Source organism: Melanotaenia boesemani, chromosome 8 (genome assembly GCF_017639745.1).
Source record: "Melanotaenia boesemani isolate fMelBoe1 chromosome 8, fMelBoe1.pri, whole genome shotgun sequence".
Taxonomy (NCBI): Eukaryota; Metazoa; Chordata; class Actinopteri; order Atheriniformes; family Melanotaeniidae; genus Melanotaenia; species Melanotaenia boesemani.
Genome location: NC_055689.1, coordinates 19319894 through 19330951, shown reverse-complemented (window position 1 = coordinate 19330951; position 11058 = coordinate 19319894). Strand labels below are relative to the sequence as shown.

General features: G+C 39.7%; 1 protein-coding gene across 2 annotated transcripts in view; it reads left to right on the top strand.

The window, feature by feature from the left end:
• The first annotated feature begins 1567 nt into the window (after nt 1-1567).
• LOC121644192 (solute carrier family 22 member 23-like) overlaps nt 1568-11058 on the top strand; it is a 38906-nt gene continuing 29415 nt past the window's right edge. The window contains exons 1-3 of one of the 2 annotated variants that reach the window (XM_041991965.1): nt 1568-2371; nt 7804-7907; nt 8002-8156. In XM_041991965.1, the coding sequence (XP_041847899.1) occupies nt 1919-2371; nt 7804-7907; nt 8002-8156 (712 nt within the window). In that variant the 5' untranslated portion in view covers nt 1568-1918. The remainder of the gene's footprint in view (nt 2372-7803; nt 7908-8001; nt 8157-11058) is intronic. The other variant, XM_041991964.1, reaches the window with a different exon arrangement.

The window sequence follows — 11058 nt, the reverse complement described above, 5'->3', positions numbered from 1 at the left end:
CTGATTTACTGCAGCAATGTGGCGTACCATGGAGTCCATCAGTCTGGCATATTGCATCTTCCTCTTCATAATACCCCAAATATTTTCTAAGGGGTTAAGGTCAGGGGAGTTTGCTGGCCAGAACAGAGATAACATGGTCCTTAAACCAGGTACTGGTAGCTTTGGCAGTGTGTGCAGGTACCAAGTCCTGTTGGAAAATTAAATCTGCACCTCCATAAAGTTGGTCAGCAGTAGGAAGCATGAAGTGCTCTAAAACTTCCTGGTAGATGGTTATGTTGACCATGGACCTAAGAAAACACAGTGGACCAACACCAGCAGATGATATGGCACCCCAAACCATCACTGACTGTGGAACCTAAAGTCAATGATGCAATGTGGATTCTGTCCATCTCCTCTCTTGTCCAGATTCTGGGACTTTCATTTTCAGAGGACATGCAAAATTTCCCTTCATCAGGGAACATAACTTTGGACCACTCAGCAGCAGTCCATTCCTTTTTGTCTTTAGCCCAGGGGAGACACTTCTGAAGCTGTCTCTTGTTCAAGAGTGGGTATAGAAAATGGATGGATGCACAATAATGCTTTACTATGTACATTTCTAAAAAAGTGTGAAATACTGTCAAAATAGTTAATCATATTATCAAAAAAGAAGTTATTTATATATATATATATATATATATATATATATATATATATATATATATATATATATATATATATATCTACCTATCTATATGTATATCTATCCATCCATCCATCCATCCATCCATCCATCCATCCATCTATAGACAAATGCTATAGATAAAATGCTAGTTTTTTTTTCTTATTAGAACCAATTAATTTTCCAGTGCTTTAAGTGTTTCTGCAATCAAAGTCAAAATATTCAATTCTTAGATGGAATGGTAAAATATCTGCTTTAATATCTGATTCATATTGGCATACACATATACATACATATATATATATATATATGTATATATATATATACATATATATATATATCCTTCAACGTGTTTCTTTAGGCGCACCTTATTTTTCTTTGCATGTCCAAGGTATTTATTCAAATGGCTTTTCCCCGGAGTTGCTCTGTCAGTGGCTTTTTCTTTTTTTAAGTGGGCGGAGACAACAGCACAGTTTCTATCTCTTTTCCTCTTCCCTTTACCCTCCCAGATCCTACAATATTATGTTATGAATGACATTTAAGTGGAATCATAATGGTAATTCCCCCATCTCAAACAAATAATTGAAACTTGTCAAGTGTTAGGTTTCATCTTAGTCTGATTATGTCGAAATGAGAACAGTATAATGAAGAGAACCATTTAAATAGCTACAAGTCGCATTGAACCGCATTGCCTACCTAAAAAAAAGAAAGAGGACAATAATCAAAAACAAACAAAAAACTCAAGTCTCTTTAGTAAAAATATAGGCTGAGAAAGATTTTTTTTTTTTTTTTTGGTTTTGACTCAGGACATCAGAATCCATTCTCTTTTAAAATCGGTTGCTAGCGGTTACAAGCTGCCATGTTAAGATAGTCAGGAACACCCAGCCTTCATGGGCAGGTGTGTTACCTGTGGCTCCAATAGGAAGCACTTCCGTGGGCTCAACTGCCACGGCTGACCGACAGAAACAGTCTGCAATGATTTGAACGATACAAAAGATGGAATAGTTTTCATATTCGTTACCTAATCCACTGTAATCTGCCTTTTGTTTCGGAGTTTGTGTCCGCAGTCAGCCCTGCGCGGGTTTTGGTGGCAGACGAATGGAGGGAAGTGCTTCCTGATAACAAGGAGGTGCGTCTTATTTCCATTCCAGTGATTGACTGCGCACGGCTTTCACCGCCGGAGCTGGGGGCATTGACGCATTGTAGAGTCGACAGGGGGTAGCACTGCAACCCCGGCATCGCTACACATCGGAGGCATCTATGGGCGAAACCGCGATGGCCGTGGTGCAGCTCGAAACGGGGGAACATCAACCGGAGAACGGCTTCGTGTCCCCAGAAACCACCTCGCCGGGGCTGCTGACACGCATCGACAACAGTGTTCTGCCATTTCTCGGGGGATTTGGGAAATACCAGAAACAGCTGATAGTGCTGACATGGATTCCGGCGCTATTTATTGGATTCAGCCAGTACTCTGATAATTTCCTCCTTGCCCAGCCAAACAACACATGTATTCAGCCTTTGGCAAATCTGACTAATCAGACTTTAGGTTATTCCTCGTTGTTGGACAATCCAAAAAACATCACCGCGCGGTCAGCTTCTGTTTATGCCGGTGGAAATTACAGCAGCCACAATGACACGGCCAACATGCAATGTCGGTGCAGCGAGTGGACGTTCGAGCTGCACACCGGGCTTGTGCAGAACGTGGTTACTAAGGTAAGCTGCCCATCTTGAGGATGGAGATCCTCTCCATGATGTTGTTATACGCCGCATTAGTGACAGTCCATTTTAACACCTATTGAGGCCCATTTACATAACTTGACTAGTAGATCTGAATCTGATCTTATTGCATTATTTACTCCAGTCGTAAAAAAACACAGTTACAAGCAGGAAGGCAGCCCAATTGTCCTTTTTAACAGCCTTCATGTGGTGGTTGTGGTTGAGCCTCCATTAATACTTCACGTTGCGGCGTCCTGGATAAGTCATTTTTATTCAGTATTTTTTTTTTTTTAATTTCTTTTTATAGAGATTGTTATTGGAGCCCAGACAAGTAGAATTCCATAAGTGAGAACATGATATTGAGTCATCGTAGCAGCTGACACAATGGGTGACCTGACGCAGAGGGAGACGCCACTATTGGCATATTGGGTAAAACTGCCTGCTCTTGTGGAACTAAAAGTGGAAATAATAGACACTGGGCCTTTTATTTGGAGCAAAGGTCATGAGTGTTCGCTCTAGAATAATGCAACTCCATCCCTGTCCAAACATTGGCCGCCCTGCCTTTACCCTTGCCAAACACAGATGAGACATTCTTACAGCATTCTCAGTGGATACTTCTACTTTTAGTATGTGTGGCTCTCAGCAATGATGCCTTTCTCTTTGAAGGTAGATTTTTTTTTGTACAGGCTTCACTTAAAAGACTAAACTGCTTGCAGTCACTGTAACTGGACTGTCATCTTGAAAGCAATGACTAAATCCCAATAACAAAAAATATATTATTCAAGTTTTATTCCCATCACTGAGTACAACAGAGAAGCAGAAGTAAGACATCTGCATGAATAAAACTATTAACTACGGATTTACATTCACATGCTGAAATGAGAATCATTGCTCTTTAATCTTATTGCTTCTAAAACCTATTAGGAGTTTGGGGAGCATGTCATAATGAGAACAATTATCGCTGAGAGTTTGATTTGAAGCTTGGCTTTGCGCTGAGCTTTGTGGAGGGGGGTCTTGCACCTTTAGCTTGCCTCCAGGGTAATGCCAACAGTCCATCTGCTTGTAACTGATAACGTCCACATTGAAATAAAGCAAATAAAATGCAGCGGTGGCATTTTACTTAGCTGCAAGCTGAGGCACAGTTAAATACTTGATTTCATTTACCATCCATTGGGGACGTGGGTTGCATTAAAGGTCATGGTGATAAACTGTTTTGCAAACACTTGCTTTAATACTCTGAAACTGCAGCTGAAGATGAAGTCATCCGTGAGGAGCATTGATTGGGTGGATCCATATTACATGCAGGCGATTCTGTCATGATGTCAAATAAAAATAAGTCCATGGAAGTATTAAAGCACATTCGGCTTTAGTCATTTTAGGTTTGTAATTTGTAGATGCTAAAGCTTGTACTGACTTTTGCTCCAAAACTGTGAATGTCATGTTGACACCACTACGTCTGAGCAGTTGGTTAAATTATCTGGCAAACTGCTCATATTCCCTGACCTATGCTATCCACATTCTGACAAGGTTGGCGTCAGGGGAAGCTGAATCAGATAACATGCAGACAAATCCCAAAGAGGAGCCAAATCTGAAGCATAACTGACCTGCACACTTGTCACTAGTCTTGTCTGTTTTGACAGCTAGCCCCTCTCTCTTCCAAGACCCCCTTTTTCCCACCATAGCACAGGAATTAGGATGTGGCATTACAGCAGGAAGTGATGACCTGGCATTTCTCCTTGTGTTTGGATTGCATAGGCATAACTGCACAAGAGTGGTCTCAGTTATCTGTGACACTCAATCCTTAAAAAGCAGAGCAGAGTTAGAATGTACAAATACATTCTAACCCTGTACTTCTGTGCTTGTCCATTCATATTATATGGGACTTTTCATAGGGACTTTTTTATTTATTTATTTATTTTTTTGCTTAGAGTGATACAAACATGGCCTGGCGAGTGGCAGCAGAGGTTGAAGTGGTGAAGGATCCAAAATGGTTAATGTAGAGACCCATCCTAATTGAGTCAAAGCTCTCCTCAGGGTCCCTATTAATTGAGCTGAGCCTTAGAAATGAGAATGTATCATTACTCAGACATAGTCTCTGTGCAGCCTACCCACTCAGCTCCCATTCAGATAGGTAGGTAGCAGCTTTCCTGAAATACTGGCCTGAGAACCTTTTTAAAGCACAAATTAACCACTATACTGATGCCTCATGAGTTTAGTTTTTGTGTGACAGTCAGATACACTTGGCATTTGGATGTTTTAAACCGTTTATGTTTTTTCTCTTGTAATAATCCATTGATGTTAATGGCTGGTGGACAGCTATGATAGATTATATTTAATCACTTTAGTTGAGTCTCTAAATTGTCTAAAATATGAAAATTTATCAGAAGTTCCTAAAACAGCAGCAATTGCTTCATCATGAGATGCATTGTTGCATATTGATTGACTTAAATCAATTATTCATTATAAAAAAGTCCTCAATTAATTTTCAACCTATTACTGATCTGAAACATTTAAACAGTTGAGTTGATGAATGGAGAAATAATGAGCAACTATTGAGCAATCCTCTTCCTCAGTCTACAGCATGAACACTTTAAGGATTTTCCATTTGTCCTATAAGGTAGTAACTTAGATAATATGTTGCAGAAGCACATTGGTGGGTACATTTGGCCCCGGTATCGCTGTACACGAGGTTTCACACCCATAGATCTGAAAAATGATACTGTAGTTGAACACCCATTGCAGGCCTCTCTGCTCTGTGTCCCTCATACTGTTTACCCAGCTGGTTGACTCCTTCCACAGACCCTAGATCAGTGTGGGACTCTTTTGAAATGCGCTCAGCTGTCGAAAGGCGATGACCCTACTGCATATACCCAGTCAACACACAATGACAGCCTCTCACAGCGTCAGCTGGGAGGAAAGGCGCTTGTGTGACTAGAAGATAAAACTCTGTTGAGGCTCTGTGAGTGTGTGTGACAAGAGTGTGTGCTGCAGGCATGTCCCTGATAAGTGGTGGTTTTTTTTTGTAACGAGCATTAACAACGTAGGGATGTCTGACTCTGACCTTTGGCCAAGTTTTAAGGTTGTTTTTAGGATCCTGTGATGGAATTCTGATTGTGTTTGTGTGTTGTTGATGCACATTTTGGGGATAAATGTGTGTTATGCTTAACGGTCAGCTGTGCATCATAGACCTACAGACAGGGGTTTCTTGTTTAGCCATCTGTCTTTGCTGATATCAGGAAACTATAACTATAACTGCAGCTCATGTTATATTTTTGTTTGTTGTTAAGTTTTGACTTCTTTCTTTCACAAAACTTGAAAGAATGTGCATTATGTTTATTACTTTGCTTTCATTCACACACTTTTAACGATAGTTTATCCTCCCATGCCCTTCATCTCCTAACAACACACTGGAGGATTTTCAACTCCTTTGTGACAGCAGGGCAGCCATGCTAAAACGTAGACTTTGGAGCAGACCAAGTCAGATAACCTTGGTGATGGTCTGTTGCTAGGCAGTATCTATGCAGCAAGCTCTCCATGTGTTTTCTGCTTTTTCCTCACAACTGCTTTTAAGCATCACTTATCTCCCACTCTCCTTTCAGCCTGCCATCCTTTTCATATGTTTAAAATCTCTGCATGATTCTTTGTGTTTTCCTACTTATCTCTTTGGCTTTTTGTTACAAAATTCTGTAGCATGAGAAGAAGGAGGGGGTCCTTCCTCCCATGCTTTCCTCCATTTCTTTCCCTCCCTCCAGGCCTTCTCCCCCTCCCTTGAAACCTCCACCCACCACCAAGTAGTTCACCGAGTGCAGAAATGTACAGCTGTGACTGAGAGCGCCTTCATCTGAGCCTTGCTGCTGCAGACTAATCGTTGGTGGTCAGTCACCTGAGAGAAGTCAACAAACTTCCTAGGGGATTTTGACTCATTTGCTCTAGGTCCTTCATTGTTCTCCATTTTCTGTCTGCTAAAAGATTCACATGAGTCCAACCCAACTCTAGACACACTTCTGTTCATTTATTCCAGACAAACAAGACAATAAAAACCAAGTGACAGAAATAATAGGAGCAGAGGTGACAGGCTGCAAGTATTTGATTCGTGCTGGCACTGAATCAAAGTTACAGATGGGATTTCCCTTTATTTGAATATTTGACATTCTTTGGTGCTCATGAGTATTGGTTTAGAAAGAGACATGGTTCATAGTACATACTAATTGGCTGGTGCTTCTAAACAAAGCACATTAATGAAGGTCTGTAATGAAAACCCACCATGCTCTGCTAATCTGTCAACACATTTCAAGGTTACTCAACACTTAAGAGACGTTGCTGCTTTGAGTGTGACATGTGACTTGGGAAAGCTGATGTTAGCGATTTACATTACTGGTCATCTGCATGTGGTCAGCAACACGTTTGTTCTGCAAAATCATCAAACTGCTGCTAGACCCTGAGTAATCACAGTCTGAAAGTATCATATCAGTGTATTTATAGATTTATCACGCTGTCAGACGAGAGTAGCTTCTGTTTTTCATGCACCCTTGGTTTTCCACAGACTCTTGGTTGCGCAACAGGAACTTGTTTTCCTCTCTCTGTCTTTTTCTCTGCTGACATTGATACTGACACCATGAATGGGTGGCATGCCTGGGTCATGTGATGGCTGGGCGGCTCTGGGTAATCCTGGAGCGTTCCATTCTTTACAGGGCACTATGCGTTGATGTCATGAAGGATTGCAGCTCCGCAGATCTCAACATACAGTATTTATTTATACATTTTGTTTACAGTGAGAGTGTGTGGTTATGGGGGCATGTTTTTACTCAGTGCTGATCAGACACACACACACTGCACCTGCTGTGGCCACCACACCCCCTGTGTGCTCCAAAGTGTTTCTTCTGTTGGCAAGGACAGCTTGCAAAGCATGTGTTCCCATAAAAACCTCAGTATTCACCTCTTCTGCTCTATAGAAGAAAAAAGTTTGTGTGTGTGTCTCTGTGTGTGTGTGGTGCATGCCAAAACAAGCACCTACTGCATTGTTTGCACTCCAGGAATAATTCTGCTGTTGAGAGGTACTGTGGGAAATGAGAAAAAGCAGCGCCTGTCATATGCTATCCTGACACAGTAGGAGGAGCAAAAATGAATAATAAACAAAATGTTTGCTCATGTAGTCTCTATCCTTATAACAGGCTTAAATAGAGCATGCAATCCCTGATGTTTATTTGCAAAGGCCAAATGCCACCAACCTTTTGGATGTGTGTGACCCTTTCAGATGTCACTGTAGGTTTAGCATAAACATGCTATATTTATAAATGAAAGAAAGCACTACCAGGTTATATTAACAACTTCTATTGCTTTATGAAGCCATCATTTTCAAAAATAACTTGGATTTCCCACCTTCGTATTTTTTATCCAGCTTAATTTCCTTGTTTTTTTTTTCTCAACAGTGGAGTCTGGTGTGTGACTCGGCATGGAAAGTTCATATTGCTAAGTTCTCCCTGTTGGTGGGATCAATCTTTGGATACCTGGTGTTTGGAATTCTAGCAGACTGGTAAGATTTTTACAGCTTTTGCAGATATGTAGAATTAAAACATATATTTTTACTGTATTAAAAGCATCATTTTCACTTTTATCTTACTCTGTAGGTTTGGCCGACACCCAGTCCTAATCATATCTGTACTGTTCATGCTGGTGTTTGGTCTGGCTGTGGCTTTCTCTGTCAACGTCCCCATGTTCAGCACCTTGCGCTTCTTTGAGGGCTTCTGCCTGGCAGGGATCACCCTTTCTCTCTACGTCCTCAGTAAGTAACTCAGAATATGAACTAAATATGGCGGGGTATTCTTTGTTGAAAAAGTCCCACTCATTGCTGGTTTTAGATATTTGTTGTTAGACAGATTCCACAATGTTGAAAACAAAAGCATATGTATGAGCCAGTGAAAAATTTAAGTTGCAAGTTGTTTGCAGCTTTTACCTGATGCTAAGGTAGCTATTAGCTACCAAGATTGTATGGACATAGCCACCATGACGTCATCCACTTGCTGTGGATGACCATTTTGTAAGTTTTGTGACATTTTGCTGTAGCCATCCTAATTCATTTTAAAGAAAGAAGCCAAATTCCCTTTTTGTGTTTACTATTATTTTAAGTCAGATAGTAATATTCTCTCCACATTTGGTCAAAGCAGTTAGAAAAACAGCTAAATTTGATGTGCATATTACAACTAAAAAACTTTATTGTGGTTAATTTTGCGATTATTTGTTCATATCCATCTAATCAATTGCATAGTCTTTTTTTTTTTATTTTGTAGTCTGTAAAATTTCCCTTAAACAAAATGCTTATAAATTCTGATATAGGATATTTCCTAATTTCTTAACAATATCATCAAACATAACACTATGTGGAACCTTAACTTTACTGTTAATAGTAAAGTCTGTGCGGATTTGCATATGATCAACTGGATACACTGTGGGATAAACCAAGCTCACAAATTCAGAGTGTAGAGCAACTGGGGAAAATCTGCAGTGCTGCATTTCCACTGTGAGCTTGAATGGAGTGTGGATCAGGGCTCTATTTTGCACTAGCAAGCTTTTTTACAGTTTTGCAATGTTTTGTGTGACAGCCCCAATAAAAGTGAATATAAAATGCTTCAAATTTCAATTGAGAAGAAGACATAATATGTGTGAAAGATGTATTGTCTACTTCACTGATAATGATTATAAAATTAGTCATAAATCGAAACAGTGTGCTAGAGACTCAAGCTCCCCTGTGGACAAACCTCCTGGCATGTCCCTCTCAAACTTCTTATCAGTCACTCTCGCAGACTGCTAGGCATGTCGGTCAAGCCAGTCATACCCCCCCCAAACATTTTTTTCTTTAAGGTCAGGTTTAAAAATTAGGCCTCAAAATGTTTTCAAAAGGACTAGCATAATCATGTTCATCTCTTACACAGTTAATGGCTTTAACAAGATCTTCATGAAGCTGAATATGCACATGGTGGCTAAATGCACAAAGTTGATTCTAACAGAATGTGGCCAATACAAACAAATCCCACTAGGTTTATTTATGTTTAGCATACCCTTTAGGGTATTTTGACATCACCTTTAGTCCCATAATTTGGAGTTTGGAAGTATAAGAACCAAAGCTCTATGAATAAGAGGAGAAAAACAAAGATTTATGTGTAGATTGAGTAATTTGGGTGCACATTTGTTGGTTTTTGGGTTCTATATGTGTCTGTTAAATGTATATATTGATTGTTTTGCCTAATTATATTATCTGGAGTGTCTTTGGTGCAGCTGATACAGTAGAAGAAGCAGATACATTTAACTTGACTTGCACTTCAGGTTGCACTTTAACACTTTAAAGCCTGCTTATTTTCTGGTTTTTCAAGGAGATTCTTGTTTTTTTTTACACTAAGATTAGCTGATAGGAAAAATTGTGTAATTTACAATGTAGAAATAACTGGAAGGCTGAACGGTGGTGTGGTGGTTAGCACCGTGGCCTCGCAGCAAGAATGTTGCTGGTTCGAGCCTCGGCTGGGGTTCGAACTGGGGCTTCTGTGTGTGGAGTTTGCATGTTCTTCCCGTGTATGCATGGGTTCTCTCCGGGTGGGACTCCAGCTTCTTCCCACATTCCAAAGACAAGACAAGGTTAATTGGTTACTCTAAATTCTCCCTAGGGGTGAGTGTGAAGGAGAACGGTTGTTTGTCTCTCTGTGTTGGCCCTGTGGTGGAGACCTCTCGTCTTCTAATACGCTCCAGCTTTCCCGTGACCCTGAATTTGAATAAACTGTATAGAATGTGGATGGAAGAAAATGACTGTGGAAAACAAAGGCCTACTCTGTAAAAAGAAATGGGATGGTATATTCCTCGTGTTGGTTTACATTCTTTAGTTTCCTTTTGGTCAAACTGGTTTGTTTGGCCTGTTTAGAAAGTAAGAAGAACTTTTGTTGCACTTCAGGTTCAGTGTTTATCAAAAATAAATGCGGCTGTATCCTTTCTGTGTATTTTTCTTTTATCAGTATTATATTTTGCTATTAAATTCTCTCTTTAAAATGGAAATCTAGATTTTCATTGAAAGATTCTTTTTATTCTTTATTTGCACAAAATGAGTCACCACTAGATCTTGTATACCTACAAATAAATTTTATTATTATTTTTTTTTTTATCCATCAGTAACAAGTCACATGGAAATGCTCATTAGTTCACCCATTTCCCTCATATCAGTTCAGTCTGATATACATGAGTGCATTTACACAATGTACATACATACAACCTACACATGCATATACAGCATTTACACCAAATAAAATGCACATACAATACATACCTGCAATCCTTAAACTGAGTTTATAGTACAGTTAGATGTACCTACCGATCCAAGATGAAGAAGATTTGGAAAAGAAAAGATTTTTAAAAAATCATGAGGTCTAGAGCTCTATTATTTGTGGTCTGGTTTCCATCTTTTCTCAACTGTTCCTAGTTTTAGCTGAAGTCTTGCTGTTCCATTATAAAAACCTATTTTACTTTGTTCTTCCACTGCATGATACTGGGGCGTTGTGGTTTCAGCTGGGAGATTGTAATAATTGTCTTTGCTGTCGTAAGCAAGACTCGTATTAAATATGTATCGTTTCTGTCTGTGAGATCCGTACATAAAATCCCTAGTATGAACAAAGTTGAATCAAAGTGTAAACATGCAGGACTCTTTC